This window comes from Cetorhinus maximus, chromosome 6, assembly GCF_964194155.1.
Source record: "Cetorhinus maximus chromosome 6, sCetMax3.hap1.1, whole genome shotgun sequence".
NCBI classification, from domain to species: Eukaryota; Metazoa; Chordata; class Chondrichthyes; order Lamniformes; family Cetorhinidae; genus Cetorhinus; species Cetorhinus maximus.
In genome coordinates this window covers 11,477,547-11,496,234 of record NC_135884.1, presented here as the reverse complement: position 1 = coordinate 11,496,234, position 18,688 = coordinate 11,477,547, and the positions used below count along the sequence as shown (strand labels likewise).

The 18,688-nt window shown below is 40.7% G+C and overlaps 1 protein-coding gene across 1 annotated transcript in view; it reads left to right on the top strand.

Annotated features, from left to right (window-relative positions):
* The window catches only part of fancd2 (FA complementation group D2), an 81,062-nt gene continuing 62,374 nt past the window's right edge, over positions 1-18,688 (top strand). The window contains exons 1-12 of the mRNA XM_078543168.1: positions 1-133; positions 1,326-1,466; positions 3,848-3,915; positions 4,651-4,754; positions 5,819-5,879; positions 5,977-6,029; positions 6,892-6,970; positions 8,539-8,663; positions 9,714-9,801; positions 11,434-11,538; positions 14,743-14,843; positions 15,808-15,916. Coding sequence (XP_078399294.1) covers positions 64-133; positions 1,326-1,466; positions 3,848-3,915; positions 4,651-4,754; positions 5,819-5,879; positions 5,977-6,029; positions 6,892-6,970; positions 8,539-8,663; positions 9,714-9,801; positions 11,434-11,538; positions 14,743-14,843; positions 15,808-15,916 — 1,104 coding nt within the window. The 5' untranslated portion in view covers positions 1-63. The remainder of the gene's footprint in view (positions 134-1,325; positions 1,467-3,847; positions 3,916-4,650; positions 4,755-5,818; positions 5,880-5,976; positions 6,030-6,891; positions 6,971-8,538; positions 8,664-9,713; positions 9,802-11,433; positions 11,539-14,742; positions 14,844-15,807; positions 15,917-18,688) is intronic.

The window sequence follows — 18,688 nt, the reverse complement described above, 5'->3', positions numbered from 1 at the left end:
GGATGAGTCTGGCTACCGGTGAGTTGCTGCAAGTGGAGGAGGAGCAGGCCTGAGCTTCTCAGCATGGTGGCCAAAAGAAAATTGTCCAAGTCAGCCGATGACCATGCTGAGGCCAATGCCAAAGACATATCAAGTAATTAAATCCATAAACTTATTTTGAAGTGTCTCATTCGCTTGTGTTTGCTGTTTTGTTTTCATACAGAGAAGAAAACCCTTTTCTTCTGCAGTGTAAACTGTTGTGATCCTTTGAAATTTGGCATTTTTGTGTTTGTCCTGATGGGTGCAAGACAACAACCTTTGGCAACATGTCTCTGTGTTCAGCAGCATGTATCTTTGCATGCTGGTGGAATGCCAGTCTTACAGATTTAACAAGGTTGAGAGAGCTTGAATATCTTAGTTGGCACTTGTTTCACGGTGGTCACAATCTTGCCTTTTATCCCATCACCCCTGAAGACAATGGCACGGATTGCTAGCTCGTGTTGGTGCTCTGGTCTCTCTGAGCATATGATGTTGAATGGTGTCAGTAAGCTATTTGGTCATGCGAGACACTGTGAACCACGTCAATCCTGACCCGATCTTGCCTAACCTGGTTCGGCTGCGATGATACTATTTATGCGTTGTCTTGATCCTATGAAGTTCCAGTTCCTATTGAGCCCCAAATCATCTATAATTTGGTATATATTGTAATTGTGTGCAGGGAAGGTTTGGACTGGTGTCAATGGAAAATATCACTGGTCCAGTAGTGGATCTTCTTATGAAGGTTATGTTTGGATTAGATTTTCAGGTTATTAACGATGAATAGGTGGAGAAACCTAACTTATGTCCCGCCTTGGAGTCAGTGTAGAGGCACTTTTATCTTCTCGCCAATTGATACATAGCTGGTACAGTGTTCTCTCCAAGATTTTGTAACTGCCATTAAAATTTCTGACCCTTGACCACATGCCAATGTCAGAGATTGTAATTTCAATTCAATAACTTCTAAATTTTTCCTATCTTGGTGGAAATAATGCTGCTGTATTTGAGTGCTTAATGCTAATTCTAAACAGCAAAACTAGAGAATGCTCCAACCTCTGTAATGGCATTACATAACGAAAAGGAATAATTCCGGGTTAGGGGTATTGCTCAACCCTCATCAGTCTTTGTGAAACAGAAAACTGAAGCATGTTTGAACTGGGCAAGAACAAAGTTTCAGATGCCAGTGTCTGCATTTGGATTATAAATTGATGCTGTTGTGTACGTATAAAACAAAGTCAATAACTTACAAAGAGAACATAAAAGTACAAACATTGCTTAATAAGGGATTATTTTTGTGCTGTTTTCCCCAGGAGCAAAGAAGAGCAAGATCGGTGGGAGGAAGCGAACTCCATCTGCTCAGGAAGGAGAGGTGGACGATGATACAGTGTTTGTACAGTTGCTAAAATCTGCTGGAGTGATTCTGAAATATGGAAACCAACCAAATAAACTAAGTATGTTGTTGAAAAGAGGCTATCCAAAACCTTGTGCTGATTTTTGTTTGAATCTTTGTCGCTACTATCTGTTTGCTGAAATGAAGATTGAATAGTGGATACCCAGGAGTGTGAATGAAGCTATAGTCTCAACTGGATTTCAGATGGAATAAAAACAGAAAATGCCAGAAAAACTTAGCAGGTCTGGCAGCATTTGTGTAGAGAGAAACTGAGTTTACGTTATATAAATGACTTGGTTTGAAGGGGCAGATGGTATGGTTGTTAAATTTGCTACTGACACAAAGATAGGTAGGAAAGCAAAATACTGCGGATGCTGGAAATCTGAAACAAAAACAGAAAATGCTGTAAACACTCAGCAGGCCTAGCAGCATCTGTGGAGAGAGAGACAGTTAACGTTTCAAGTCTGTATGACCCTCCTTCAGAGCAAGGTTGGAAAGTAAGTTGTGAGGAGGACGCAAGAAGGCTACAAAGTGACATAGATAGGGTAAGTGAGTGGGCAAAGACCTGGCAAATGGAGTATAATGTGGATAAGTGTAAAATTGCCCATTTTGGCAGGAAGAATAAAAACAGGCATATTATCTAAATGGTGAGAGATTGCTGAGTTCAGAGGGACCTGGGTGTCCGAGTGCATGAGTCACAAAAGGCTAGTATGCAGGTACAGCAGGTAATTAGGAAAGCTAATAGAATGTTATCATTTATTGCGAGAGGCATTGAATACAAAAGTAGGAAGGTTATACAGGGCACTGATGAGACCACATCTGGAGTACTGTGTATAGTATTGGTCTCCTTATTTAAGGAAAGATGTAAATGCGTTAGAAGCAGTTCAGAGAAGGTTTGCTAGACTAATACCAGGAATGGGCGGGTTGTCTTATGAGAAAAGGTTGGACAGCTTAGGCTTGTATCCGCTTGAGCTTTGAAGAGTAAGAGGTAACTTGATCGAAACCTTTAAGACCCTGAAGGCTCTTTACAGGGTGAATGTGGAGAGGGTGTTTCCTCTTGTGGGAGAATCTAGAGCTCGGGGCTCAATGTTTAAAAATAAGGGGTTGCTCATTTAAGACAGAGATGAGGAGAAATTTTTTTCTGAGGGTCGTGAGTCTTTGGAGCTCTCTTCCTCAAAAGGCAGTGGAAGCATGGTCTTAGAATATTTTTAATCAAGATAGATTCTTGATTAACAAGAGGGTGAAAAGTTATCGGGGGTAGGCAGGAGGTTACAATCAGATCAACCATGTTCTTATTGAATGGCGGAACAGGCTTGAAGGACCAAGTAGGCCTACTCCTGCTCTTGGTTCGTATGTGTGTATGTATGTTCATTTGACTTCTGGGGGAGAGTCATACTGGACTTGAAATGTTAGCTCTGTTTCTCTCTCCACAAATGCTGCCAGACCTGCTGAGTTTTTCCAGCATTTCCTGTTTTATTTCAGATTTCTAGCACCCGCAGTATTTTGCTTTTATCTTGTGGACTCCAGATGGTTGATGTACAGCATAGTAGATAATAGATACGGGATGTGGGCATGATTGCAAACTAGTAATTATATCCAAAGCTTCAGATGACATCTCAAACTGTGAAACTTCCATAGTACGAACCATGAAATTAAAAATTGTAGGATTTTTAAAATTCTATTTGCAGTCAGTAAATATTCTGTGGGACCCACCCTGAACGATTAGATTGTGATGTTATCATTGGAAATGTATTGGGTGATGTTATATTAGTTGGTGTTATTACAAAGATTTAATTTTGGATTGCTAATATTAAATTTTCATTGCAAACTGGGAGAGGGTTCTAAATTTCCCACTACTCTTTGTGTGAAAAAGTTATCTGATGGGGACTGGATATCTCTTCTGTTCCCAGAGACTCATCTGAAGCTCTTTTCTTGTTCAGCACTTGCCCAGTTCAAGAGTCGGCCGCATGGGACATTACAGCCAACTCCAATTCTGATCTTTCTTAAAATTTTCTCATGCATACTTCTATAAGAGGTTCAAGTCTGATGATGTTCTTGACCCTTAAGTGGTGATTCTGAGAACATTTCTTCTAATTTTGGCACCTGGCTTTGAATCCTGCCCGGTCTTACGAAATAAAAACTTTCCTTGATGTATTCTTTGTTTTTATTAAATCAGTTTGGGGATGCCCCCAACTGAATTTTTAGTAGATACAAATCAGCTCCTTGTTTTAACATTGCAGGCTGACAGCTTGTGTGATGTGTTGCAGTTGTAGGGGATGGGAGAGAATGTGAGCAAGCATAAAAGGGCAGTTTAAAAAAAAGGGGGAATAATCGTTGTACCTAAATTCACAGAACGTACAGGAATTTTTACTCTGTCAAATTCTGAGTGCGTTTAAACCATGCTTCAAATCACCTTGTTCTGATTTTTTTAAATCATTGTAGCTTTGGACCAAGCAGTTTTTCAAAAGAAGCTTTATCAAGCTTTACGGAAACATCCACGTTATCCTAACGTAAGCCTTTCTCTTATTTCAAATTGTTATCCTATTGTAATTGTTTGAGTATATGGTGAACCTGTTTGAAATATCAATTGTTTGGTGAAATTTTTGTGGCATTATCTTCACACCAATCCATAAATTAATTCTAATGGAAGTTTAAATCTTCCGGCTGATTGGTTCCTTGTAGTCTCGTTGGTGTAAATTCTTTACCTGGTAAAGCACTAAATCATATTGGCTAGAAGATTCCTACTTCAGTCCTTGATCTATGCTGAGTTGTTTGATCTTAGCTGGGGAATTGCCCCACTTAGGCTTAACATCTTTGTGCTAAGGAGGAGAAATATTGGCTGAGGTGCCTGCTGTTGATTGTAAATCAGTGGCCTCCTCGAAGTGTGGATATGGGTTGAAGTCACAATTGCGCTCAGCTGTCAAACTGTACAACAGATTGCAGACATTCACTGTCTAGCCTTATAGTAGAAGAACTGCACTGAAGCTGTACCCTAGTAAGAAATCAACACCTTCAGGAAAAGAGGACAAGGGTAGGAAATTGTCCGAAAAAAAGCCTTTTGCTGCCCTTGTGCATTTTTTTGTGGCTAGTTTGAAAGTATCATTAGCAGAAATTGGAGAGTGGTTAACTGCTTCTCTCTAGATTGTTCTTGGTGTTTGGATGGCTGGATACCATGCTAGCTTTCTGGGCTGCAGGAGCAGTGAATGCTTTTTGTTAAGAACTAATGTGAACAGTCTTGTTTGCAGGTCATGCAAGAGTTTATAAGTGGCTTGGAGGCACACATCGAGGACAGGGACAAGTTCAGAAACTGCCTCTTACCCTGTGGGCAATCCCAAGAGGGTGAATCAAGGTACAACACATTTGTGTCAATGAATTAACTTAAACATTTTGCAAGTGCTGCCCCTGTTGAGTTTAAATGCTTTAGTAATAAACTTTTTACAAAGGACCTTTTTCTTGAAATTTTCTTCACTTTTTCTCCTGAAGACATTGACTTTTTGGGCATTAGTTACCCTTTGGTATCTCACCCAGCTTGTCATCATTTTGGTTGTGCAGACTTAGACAGTGAGTGCATGTTGGTTGCATAACTGCAGTACAGCCAAGCTTGTTACTTGTTCCCGTTGCAGAAAGGCTCAGTGGAATGTGATCAGAAATGGGAACCCTAGATAATTTCCCCATCGCTAACCCAGGGGTCTAAAAGCAATTGTAGACAAACATGTAGAATGGACATTGGCCTACCCTCTCATTGAAGGAATCAGTGAGGAGGGACTGAGTATAATGGGCCTTTATTGTCTCCAGTTTAGAAAAGTGATAGGTGATCTCGTTGAAACATACAAAATTCTGAGAAGGCTTGACAGGGTAGATGACGAGAAGCTGTTTCCCCTGCCAAGAGAGTCTAGAATTAGGGGGCACAATTTCAGGATAAATACATACAAACATACCTACGAACATATGAATTGGAAACAGGAGTAGGCCATTTAACCGTTTAGGACTGAGATGAGAGGAAATTTCTTCACTCAAGAGGGTTATGAATCCTTGAAATTCTCTATCCCAGAGGGCTGTGGGTGCTCAGACATTGAGTATATTTGAGATTGAGATCGACAGATTCTTGGGCACGAAATGTATCGGGGGTGTGGGATTTGAGCGAGAAAGTGGAGTTAAGTTCGAGGGTCAGCCATGAACTTGAGTGACAGAGAAGGCTTGACAGGCCAAATGGCCTACTTCTGTTTCTATTCCTTAGTCTTTTCTTATTGTTGAGGAACCGTAGGGCTGTCAGCACTGTGGAGCTATATGCTAGCAAAAGCTAGACCTTTGAGAGAGAGAAAGAAAGAAAGAAGTTTTTCATTTCCATCATCATTTCGCAACTTGCTGACAGTAGTTTTATTCATATTCTATGTGTATATCCATTTATTACAGTAACAATGTGAACTATCAGGAAAGTCTCCTGAAGCTGCTTCTCGGGATCGAGATTCTCCAGGTAAAACAATTGCAACATCTGCTGTTAGCACAGTGAATAACAAGTGCATATTTCCTGCGGTTTACTCATGAAGAAATTGTTTTTCTTTTTCACCTAGCCTCCTGTTATGAACACATTATTTGAAAAAATTCCTGAATTTATGTATGATGGGTAAGACTCACTTTTGTTTCTTAGCGTAGTTGATGCAGTCTACATAGCTTATAGTGAGTATGTTAATGCTAATGCAACTTGCCCACTATACATGTTGGATGATTTAAAGGGATCGCGCTATTATTAAACAAGACTGTAGCAAATTAACATTGAAACACTATCACCACACCGCTTAGAAGGAGACTAAGCAATTACTCAAGGTTCTGTTCTTATGCTCACCATCAGTCTCCCTCAACCAGTATCAAAAACAGATTGGAATGTCATTAATCTAATTGCTGGTGTGGAACCTGGCTATGCTTTTGCCTACACAATGCCAGTAACTGCAGTTCAAAAATAGTAATGAATTGGATGTGAAATCCTTTGGGATGTCTGAATGAGGCAACAATGTTCTGCCTGCAGTTCTTTCTTTATTACAAAGCTGTGCTATTCAAATAGAGCTAGGAATAACAAACATCACCTATTTAAATCTTTTTATATTAAAAGCAAAATACTGTGGATGCTGGAGATCTGAAATAAAAACAGAAAGTGCTGAAAAAAAACTCCGCGGGTTTGGCATCATCTGTGGAAAGAGAAACAGAGTTAATGTGTCGAGTCTAATATGACTCTTCGGAAATCTTTTCATAAAGCTACTTTGCTATGGTTAAACCATTTGGTTTTCTGAGGGAGGCTGGTAGTCTACAAGGTGTAACCATTTGATATCTCCTTGCAAATTAATGCTGATTTAGATTAATGAAGAGTAATGTGAGAACAGAGCTCTGATTAGGTGCGCTATTGAACTACTATTAGAATCTCAACTCGCCGATAACCAGCCAAGTACTCTTGTGAAAGTAGAATTCCTTTATGTAATTTCTTTCGATTTTAGTGTTCCAGAGGATGGGATTAACATGCCACGCCTCATCATCAATCAGTTTAAATGGTTGGACAGGATCATAGATAGTAAGGTAGGGATGTACGATTTTGTTTTTAAAGCTTTTTTTCCGCAAGTGAAGATAAATGTTCTCACGACTGCAACATCTTGTATCGTTTATTCACTTAATTCTGATTGATTAATTTGCTGATTAAGCACATGTCTGGAATACACCTTTCTTCAGAATCAGGAGAGGAAGATGGATGCCTTGTCGAGGCCACCACTTAAGAGACAATTTGTCTGGATTTTCTTTTAATTTCTCTCCTACCCACAAGGAGAAGTACTGCATCTGCTTGATGAACCTATGTACAAATTTGTTCTTAACTACTAATCTTGAAATTTAATTGATCGTTAACCATAATCAGTAACTGGATGGTTATTCGGTAAACAAAACTTGAGTTAGTAAATTTGGACAAGTTAGGCCACAGTTAGAAAACCATGTGTAATTTTGGGTACCTGCGTAGAAAGGACATTGGAAACACTGAGGACATATAGTTCAACTTCACTTGGAAAAACTGGGACTGCTTCTATGGGAGCAGTAAAAGGATGAGGAGATTTTAGAGGTTTTCAATATTATGGAGTTTTGACAGGTGAATAGGAAATACGATTTCATTTCATTAATATCGCATAGTTGCAGACTCCTCAATTTAAAATTGCCACTAAGAGATTGAGGAGAGAGGTTAGGAGAAATATTTATGTGGAGTTATTGGAGAGTGGATTTACCACATGGAAGCAGAGTTCATTCTTTCTTCTGAGAAGCAGCAAAAGGTGCAGGGCCATAGCAGAAGAAAGCAGGGCACTGGGATTCATTTTACCCTTCTCCAGCAAAGAGCTGGCACAGATGGGGGAGATTGGTGGTGCTGTGGTCATGTCACTGGAGTAATAATCCAGAGGCCCAGGCTAATGCTCTGGGGACATGGGCTCAAATCCCAACATGGCAGCTGGTGGAATTTAATTTCAACCAATAAATCTGGAATATAAAGCTATTCTCAGTATTGATGACCATGACACTATCATCGATTGTCGTAAAGACCCATTTGATTCACTAATGTTCTTCAGGGAAGGAAATCTGCAGTCCTTGCCCTGTCTGGCCTACATGTGACTTCAGACCCACAGCAATGTGGTTTACTCTTAACCGTCTTCTGAAATGTTCAGTTCAAGGGCAATTGGAGATGGCCGACAAATGCTGGCTTTGCCAGCGATGCCATGAAAGATTAAAAAAAAAGTCAGAACGAATGGTTGTCTTCTGAGCCGTAAACCTCTGTGGTTTGGATGGACACTTGTTGTGATACAACCCATTATTAAAGGACTTAATTTTGGAATAAAGCCATCATCACAGAATGTTATTTAAAATGGATCATTGGATCATGGGAGTACTGGAAGTTAATATTCTAATTTGTTAATTATTGGAATCTTGTAATCACTCCTGGATTTCTTTTTCAACATGCCTGCTGTATTCTGCTATTTAATTTCATTTGTTTACTTTGGAGTTTGTGGATATATGAAATTCTTCATTGTATTTATAGGTTCTTTATGGCACTGAAGTACTGAATTGTACAGAGTGTAATCATTTCTTATTTCTCTGCATGGTTTTTGTTCCAGGATTTAACTAGTAAGATCATGCAGCTGATTAGTGTGGCACCTCTTGAAATCCAGCGGGATATCATCACCAGCTTGCCAGAAATTCTGGAAGACGCTCAACACAATGAAATTGCCAAAGAGCTTAAGTAAGCTAGATCTGGAATATTTGGTGCACACCCTTTTAAATATTGCTGAGAGTTAAGCTCCTTTGATGGCTAAGTTGATGAGTATACTTCTCAGTGGGATTGAACCATACAGGCCCAATCCATGTTCATATTGACCAACTTGGTCTCAGCAGGGGTAGAGTCAGGAGTTTTGCAGATGGTTCATTGCCACAGGGCTAGAGAAAGATGACAAAAAATCAACCTGGTTCTCACTCCTGATAACTATCCATTGACCCTTGCTTTAAAGTAAATGTATGAGTAAGAACAGGGCTTCACGATGATCTCCCCACTCCCACTATGTTTAGATTTGCTTGGGCTCCTAGAGAGCACCCAGTTCCCATGGAACTATATCCCAACACAGGTCAGTAAAGAAGAGAAAATTAAAGTGACAAATTATAGATATCAGGATTTTCCTTAAATGCTGTAAAGTAAATTTTATATTCACAGTGCAACAGCTTTCTGGCTGTAAGAACTACTGTAATAGATGTGAGTCTAGTAGTGACTTGGCTCTTATAACAGCTTAACCTGGCAAGAGGTTTGTAACAATGTCCAAAGGGTAGAGACTTAAGTATCCACGAAATAATCTAAACTGTAAAATACAATTACCAGGTTGGTCAATTGGGGGAAAAATTCTCCACACTAAGAGCTTATATTTTTCCTTGCTGTTAAGATGCTTTCTGAAAGAAAGTACAGTTTTTTATTTCACCCCACGTTTTAAGGTCATCACAATAGTACGCATTGCCTTCTTACGTATGGTCAGGCCAATATATATTTAAAAATCTCAGCACACCCTCTGTATACTTACGCTGCACAGTTCTGCCTATCCACCCTACATTGTTTTTTTTTAAATTGCTTTTCCATATTCTCAAATTTGAAAGTGAAGTGTGTGTTATTACTCTCAAACATCTTTATAAATCTCTTGAAGTGCAAATTTGATTCAGTTTATTATATAACTCTGTTCTTCAGTGAATTTTCATTTTTGAGTGAGCTCATATTTTCAGTCAGTTTTAATGTCTTTATTCTTTCCGACAGTTCACTGTTGCAGCAGAACACTCAGTTGACGGTGCCCATCTTGGATGCTCTCTCCAGCCTTAATCTACGCGCTGAGCTATTGGTAGAGGTGAGGTTCCCCCAGCCAGGATTACAATATTTAATGTATGAAATTCCCTCACTCGCTGCTCAGCTATAAAATGTGAAGACAGATGATTGTAATATGTCAAAATAGATGGAGTCTCTCACACTGCTCCTTGTTTTAAGATTGATTCTATGGGCTACAATTAAGAACAGAAAGTAAGGTGTCAATATAAATAAATTCTGGTTCGGGCACTGCAATCTATCCAAATGTGTCAGGTTGCTGAAGTGGAGACGAGAGTCAGCTGTTCTTTTCACCCCTACCGGAAAATTGCATATATAAGACATAGGAGGATGCCCTTCGGCCCCTCGACCCTGCTCTGCCATTCAATAAGATCGTGGCTGATCTGATTGTGGCCTTCATACAAGTTTCCTGCCTGTCCCCATAACCCTTGACTCCCTTGTCTATCAAAATTCTATCTAACTCAGCCTTGAATATTTTCAGTTACCCAGCCTCCACTGCTCTCTGGGGAAGAGAATTCCAAATGCTAATGATCCATAGTCTTGATTTGGAATGTACTACCTGAAAAGGTAGTGGAAGAAGATTCAGTAGTAACTTTGAAAACAACAACAATGAGGAAAGAGCAGGGACAATGGGACTAATGGGAAAGCTCTTTCGAAGAATCAGCACAGAATGCGTTGGGCTGAACTTCATTCTTTTGATGTATGATTCAATGACTTGGGGTGATAACAGGGTCTGACTCAAATGTGATGTCAGGGGTAGGAAAGAAGAGAGTTTATTAATTTAGTTGGAAAATAAACTTTACCTCTCTTTGTTTCTGGTGTCCACAAGCAATACATCAATTGAATCTGAGGGGATTTCTACCTAATGTACGCCTGCCATTATTATCTTGGGTTGGATGTCCCAAAGAAACATGCAGAAGACTTTCTTCCCACTTTCTTGCCCCTCCCCAGTGAATAAGCACCTGTCCTCCTCTTGAAGCCTATCCCATCGACACGAAAAATTGTGAATTGAGCAGAACTGGGGAATAGGGGACCAGCAGGGATGGTTACTAGAGAAGGTTTTCTAAACACTTCTGTTGACGTGTGATATGCCAGGCGGAGCGATAATTACATTATCTGTGACCCAGAATTCTGCCAATACCACTGTTGTCTTTGACTCTCTAAAGTGTAGTGTGATGGTACTTTTTTCTTGAAATCACCTCTAAGGGTGATGGGAGGATGCAGTTCTACTCACAGCATTAGTTATCTGAGTGAAATGGTTAGTTTTCTTGTGAGAGTCTCAACAGTGGTTATTGCCTGGCTCTTTGACCATGAGGAACATACAGCTGTGCCCAATCTAGTTCCCATCTGGTATTTCCAGCACGGACAGCTGGATCACAATCTGAAGCAGTAAGCTTGGACTATTTTGGACCATAAGTTACCAGGTAACCTGCACCATGAACCAAGGAACTTATGGATTTATATGACTTAGAGTCATTTGCCCATCGAGGAATAAGAGTTCAATGGATGTTGGCACTTTGAAAATGCTTTAGGTTGAAGTATGGGTTTAAGACAGAAAATTGAAGACACATTCGAATTGCAGAAGAACTGTAGAGGATTTTCACATTAGGAAAATATTTCAATTTATAGTTAATTTCTTTTATTTTTTTGCCCACAGGTGCGTCACTCTGTTATGTCAACCTTGTCTGCAGTGAAACTTGATGATCTCCCGGTAGTTGTCAAGTTCATTCTTCATTCCATCACACCAGCAGATGCTGTAGAGGTAAAACACATAAATACACTTTTCTGTTACAAATCCACAGCCAATGATAGTCTGTTGGCTGATGTACTGTGTTCCTGAGAAACTTGAGCAAGCAAACATTGTCTTGGTTTAATATTTCTTCTGAAAGACTACAGCTTTAACAGTGCAACTGTCAGTGTATTGCACTGACGTGTCAGCCTCGACTGTCCGAGGCAAGATTGTGATGAACTGAGCCAAACTATTAAGATTAGACAATTAAGTACTTTTTCAGGATTGTTTAACAAGACCCAATTAATATTAATCATCAGGAATGTAATTCTGAAAATAGATCTTGGCAGCACCAATCCTTGGAAGAAAGTGCAATTAGGCACGAAGTATGTTTAATTAGTAAGTTATTCTTTTGTTAAGAGATTGTTGATTATTTTAATTATTGCATTTGTAAGAGTAACTTTAGCAGTAGTCCCTCTCTCTCTTCAGGTACCATGCCTTAAGAGGGCATTGGCAATCATGGGCTTCCATTTTGATTTATGTTGGACAATGATTATGCTTAGCAAGGTACTGCAGTGGTTTGCCATTGCCTTCTGCAGTATGGCTGACCAGGAGACCCTCCCACTCCTACCACCTGCCATCAGGCACATTGGAAGGATTTACAGGCATAATCAACCTGTTTGGCTGCCTTTCATGGCCATCAAGTCCCGGAGTGGGACTCGAACAAGGAGCTTCTGGCTCAGAGACAGAGATGGTATCCACCACGCCACAAGGCCTCCCTTGACATCTCCTTTCAGAAAAAACTTTCCCAGCAGATGCTGAAAATCTGAAATGAAAAGAGAAAATGCTCAGCAGGTCAGATAGCATCTCTGAGAGTTAATGTTTTCGGGTCAATGATCCTTCATAAGTAGTACTTTAGCAGTAGTACATTCCATTCCACTTGACCATATTCAAACAGCATTTCCTTCAAAGTGTTCTTACCTTTTCTTGCAATGTGGCTGGTTTATTGGCTACGTTTGTTATCCATTACCCAATGCTTGATGCTGAGCCTTCCCCTTGAACTGCAGTCCTTTTGATAATGGCACTTCCATGATGATGTTAGCTAGAGAATTCCAGGATAGTGACAATTAAAAAGAAGTTGTATTTTGTGCCCAAGCAGAATGGTGTGTAACTTGGAGGTGGTGATCCCATGACATTGCTGTCCTTGTTCTCCTGAATGGTAGAATTCACATGGGAGGGGGAGGTAGTGCGGCAGGGTGGGAGAGGAAGTGACGTTGAAATAACTTTGAAGAGTTGCTGTAGTGCTTGTTGTCAGTAGTACCTACAGGCACAGTGTGATGATGATAAAGAAGGTGGATATCGAAGCTAGCATTAGGAGCACTGATCAAGTGAACTGCTGTGCCCTGGGTGCTGTTTGTCTTCCTGAGTAACATTGTTCCTGTTTCCATCTAGGCAAGTGGTAAGTGATCTCTTGACTTGGGCATAGTAGGAAGTGAACAGGTAACCCTGTCTATAATTTCATAAGCTGGACCTCATTCTAAGGTATTCCTGATGCTGCTTCTGCTTTCCTAAACTCCCTATTGAAACTGGGTTGGTCCCCCCCATTTGGTAGTGGTCAAGGAGTAAGAGTTGGGCAGGCCCATGACGTCACAGATTTTGCTACTACATGATGCTGCTATATGAATGCTTGGGTGTGGGTTTCGAGTTTTGTCCTTAGTCTGTCCAGCTTAACACGTTGATAATGGCACATACATGCTGGGGATGAGCTTGCAATGGAGGTGAGGCTTTGTCTTCCCAAGAATGTGGGATTGTGCGGTGATCATTGTAACCAACACTGTCATGGATACTACTGAACCACTGTTGGCAGTGGACATTGATATCCCCATCCAGATAAATTCTGGTGCTCTTGCTTCCCTTGATGCTTTGTCAATGATATTTAACCTATGGGAGTATAGATTCATCAGTTGTCTTGAGGTGGGAGGGCCAATCCCACCCATCTGTATACCATTTTGCTCGTCAGACAAAACATATGGTGATGGAGAAGGCTGGGAAGTTGGCTAAGAGATATTGTGTTGTGAGTAAAACAGTTTAAGACTATTGCTTGACCAGTCTGTGGGATGGTTCTCCCATCATGTGAACCAGACCCCAGATGTTAGTGAGAGTGACTTTGCAAAGTTGACTGAGTTGGAATTGTCTCGTTCACAACTGATGGATCTGTCCAATTTTTATTTTGAACTGTAGTGATTTTTAACAATTGAATGGCTTGCTATGAAGTCAGTTCACTACAAAGGGCATTCAGAATTAACCTTGTAGTCTGCAACTGGGATTGCAGTTAGACCAATCTGGGTAGAAGTGCAAGCTCCCTTCCCTAAAGTGCATTGGTGAATCAGTTGAGTTTTATGAAAGTCTGACAACTTTTGCAATTGTTTTACAAGATTTATTGGATTTGAACTCAATACCCCACAATACATAACCCCTATATATTTTATCTGACCTGGGGTTACTTGGTATAGATTCACAGGGGCTTTATATGAGGAATACAGAGATGTGTTGTTTATTTTTGAATGTGCAAAGTCATGACGTCCTCGTTTGACCTTAACTGTTTGATCCCAAGATGGCCTGACTACATATCTGCACCATTACTCTGATTGCCTATTTCCAGCTCTGTAACTTCGCCCAACTCCATCCCTGTTACTGAAACCCTCGTCCTGTATTTGTTGCCCCTAGATTTGACTATTCCAATGCAATCCTGGTCGGCCTCTCACTTAGTACCCTCCCATGAACTTGCCATCATCCAAAACTTTACCTGTGTCTTAACTCGCATTGAGTCCCATTCACTTGTCATCTTTATGCTCGCCGATCTACGTTGGTTCCCAGTTAAGCAAATCCTCAATTTTAAAATTCTCATCCCTCCATGGTCTTGTCCCTCCCTATTTCTGTAATCTCCTCCACAACCCTTTGAGATTCTGAGATGTCTGCTCCTCTAATTCTGGTCTTCTGGGTATTGCTGGAAAAAAATTTTGTCGAAGCTTTTCATCTTGTACTCATCAGGACAATTCGCAAGAATACTGAATGTAAAGGGAACAGCAATTTATACTTCATTAGAAGAGAGTGCTGATTGGTTGGCAAGTGGGCTCTTAAATTTTAATATGGCTTTCATTGACACAGCAAGAGACATTGTGAAACAGCCTTAGTTTGAACTTTGTTCACTGAGACTTGCGCTGTTTTTCATTCTAGGTGATTACAGAACTGCGTAAGAATCTAGAATTGGAATCATGTGTGCTTCCTTCGCAACTGCAAGCTAACTGGGACAAGCGGAAGCAGAAGAATGCGATGGGGTACAATGCCAATACAGTAACATTAAGCATAAATGACTCGACTGAAATGTTATATTGAGTTCTCTCATTTTGTTGAGCAGGAAATAAAATTCAAAGTGGGAAGCCAGATTAAAGTAGACCTTCTCTCTAGAATAGAAACATCAAAACCTTTTATTTCTCTGCAGAAGCAACTTCTTAAAAAATAGCCCCCATCTGCAAAAGCTAATGGAACAATTCACTGTCAACTGCATGAAAGCCCTGTGGATTTACAAACGCTTTGAAGCCGTATCAGCTGTGTCTCAGTTGGTTGCCTCTGAATCAGAAGGTTGTGGGTTCAAGTCCCGCTCAGGACCCAACGCTAAAATCGAGGCCGACACCCCTGTGTAACACTGAGGGAATGCGGCAGTGTTGGGGGTGCTGCCTTTCAGATGAGGCCCCATCGGCCCTCTCAGGTGGACGTTAAAAGATCCCATGGCATTCTCCTGAAGAAGAAGTGGGGGAGTTATCCCTGATATCCTGCCCAATATTTATTCCTCAATCAACATCACAAAAAAAAGTTTATCTAGTCATTATCATGTTGTATGCGGGAGCTTGTGGTGCGCAAGTTGGCTGTCCTGTTTCCTACATTACAACAGTGGCTCTGCTTCACAAATACTTCAGTGGTTGTAAAGCATTTTAAGATGTCCGGTAGTTGTGAAAAGTGCTATATAAATGCAAGCCTTTTATTTCTTCCTTACTTATAACCTGATAATTCCCAGTTTCCAAATTTATTTAAAGAATTGATGATCCAGAACCATGGTAATGTTCTACTATTAAGACTGTACTGTTTTATTTCGATGAAGTCCACTAAACAGAAGAGAAAATATGCCCAGCCTCTACAACCAATTCATATCAGGAGTTTCTTAAATGCACTGCAATGCTCACTCAGAAGACAAGTTTTGTCAATGATAGTAAATGCTGATCAATGTTCTGTTTTTGCTTTTAGGGCTTCAGTGAATCAGGAGAACAGCGGTCACGACTGCGTTGCGATTATGTTCGATGTTATCAAAGCTGCTGTACGGTTTCAAAAAGCAACAGCTGAAGCCTGGATTAAGGTGATTCCTCAATGTTATTTCTTTATATTGCAGAAGTTTTCAAGGTCAAAAATTGAATGGGTTCGTGGACTGAAGCACAAACCTTATTTTAGCTTTGTGTTGTGGGCACCTGCGAACTACATGGACACTGCTTGCCTTGCATGGGCCTCCAGTTAAAATACCAATACTGGTAGCTGTGGTTATTGTTAGCATTCAACCTCCTTCTCTTGTTCACAGCAACACACTTCATTAAGCATGCAACACTTGATGGTGGCATGTACAGACTGGGCTTTGTTGATATACAGTACGGTGATTGACCTAACTGTATGTAGAGAGAGCAGTTTTTTGATTTCTGTATCTTTCAAACTCCCTGAAGCACTATGAAGAGCATGCTCCTTTATACACCATACCTTTTGTACATCAAAGATACATGTCACAGATAGGATCTCACGATGTGTCTGTTCCCAAATTCTTTCAAGACATGTAGATAGTTATAGTTTGTCGCTGGGTCAAAATCCTGGAACACCCTCCCCAACAGCACTGTGGTTGTACCAATACCACATGGGCTGCAGCGGTAAAGAAGGCAGCTCACCACTATCTTGTCAAAAGCAATTAGGGATGGGCAATAAATGCTGGCCTAGCCAGCGAAGCCCTTATCCCATGAATGAATAAAAAAAAAATGTTTACGCCAAAGCTATTTCCTCAAATTCTTTGAAAGATGTTAGTTAATAATGCATATTTTCAATGCTACAGTTAATGGATCTCTCTACCTATGTTTATTATCCTTACCACTAAAGTTGCACCTTAATCATTCATGGCTGACATCATTACTGTCACTTATTTCCTTTATATAAGCCTTTTCATATATAATAGACAAACTATAAAAGCAGAAGACAGGCTGCGCTTCCTTCTCACGGCATTTCGAAAGCCATCCTGTTTATCTTGGAAAGTCTGTTGCTCCATTATACAGAAGAAGTTTGACTGTTAACCCTTAACTCTCCAGGATGTCCAACAAGTTACTTCTGTTTTTCTCGCCACCATCGTAACGTCTGTAGAGAATAATAATGTCTAACCTGAACCCTGAACTTGGATCATGAGTGGGAAAACTGTAAAGTGAGCTTTTTTTTTAAAAAGGACCGATGTACAAGAGAGCACTTGCATGTAAAATAATAGATGCCAAATAAAAAGCTTGTAGGTGTGGTTTTCTTTTTGGAAAGGCATCTTGAGTCCAAAAGAAAGTAGCATTCATCCTTTCATAATTACGTGCATCTCTGCAGCACGTTTAACACTTTTACCAGATCCAGTCTCTGTCAGATATTTCTCAGTGATAGAATTGCCTCATAGCATAATATGCAGCATTAGCGAGGTCTAGAAAAAGAAAATAAAAACAATAGAAATGGGGAATCTTTATATTTTTAAAATTTTACTTTTGCTAATTAACTCTCATCCTCCTAGAAGGCATTAACTCTTCCTGGGGCACAATAGCAAGGGTGTCAGCATCCCTCCAGTTTTCTTGGCTGAGTGATCACCCTTTACAAAGAACAAAGAAAAGTATAGCACAGGAACAGGCCCTTCGGCCCTCCAAGCCTGCGCCGATCATATTGCCTGTCAAACTAAAACATTTTGCACTTCTGGGGTCTGTATCCCTCTATTTTCATCCTATTCATGTATTTGTCAAGCTGCCTCTTAAACACCACTATCGTACCTGCTTCCACCACCTCCTCTGGCAGCGAATTCCACACACTCACTACCCTCTACGTAAAAAACTTGCCCCGCACATCTCTAAAGTTTTCTCCTCTCGCCTTAAATCTATGTACCCTATGTGACTCTTCCACCCTGGGAAAAAGCTTCTGACTATCTACTCTGTCCATGCCACTCATAATTTTGTAAACTTCCATCAAGTCGCCCCTCAATCTCCGTCACTTTAGTGAGAACAACTGACGTTTGAAAGCCCCCCACATGTCAGTTGTTGATTTGCCCTCAAACATCCGCCTCCAGTCTAGATTCCTCAGTTCCTGCCTAATATTGTTATAATTAGCCTTCCCCCAATTAAGCACCTTAACCCGAGGACTCCTGTTATCCTTATCCACCAGTACCTTGAAACCTACTGAATTATGGTCACTTTTCCCGAAATGCTCCCCTACTGAAACTTCGACCACCTGGCCGGGTTCATTCCCTAATACCAGGTCTTGTATTGCCGCTTCCCTAGTTGGACTACCTACATATTGCCTCAGGAAGCCCTCCTGGATGCACCTTACAAATTCTGCACCCTCCAAACCCCTAGCACTAAGTGATTCCCAGTCAATATAGGGAAAGTTAAAATCACCCAGCACAACAACCCTATTGCTTTTACATCTTTCCAAAATCTGCCTACATAACTGTTCCTCAATCTCCTGCCGGCAATTGGGAGGCCTACAGTAAACCCCCAACATTGTGACTGCACCCTTCCTATTCCAGAGCTCTACCATATTGCCTCGCTGCACGAGCTCTCCGAGGTGTCCTCCTGTCGTACAGCTGTGATATTCTCCTTAACCAGCAGTGCAACTCCCCCACCTCTTCTACATCCCTCTCTATCCTGCCTGAAACATCTAAATCCTGGAACATTTATCTGCCAATCCTGTCCATCCTTAAACCAAGTCTCTGTAATAGCAATAACATCATAGTCCCAAGTACTAATCCAAGCTCCAAGCTCATCTGCCTTGCCTGTTATACTTCTCGCATTGAAACAAATGCATTTCAGACCCCAAGTCCCACTGTGTTCAGTAATTTCTCCCTGCCTGCCCTTCCTCTTAG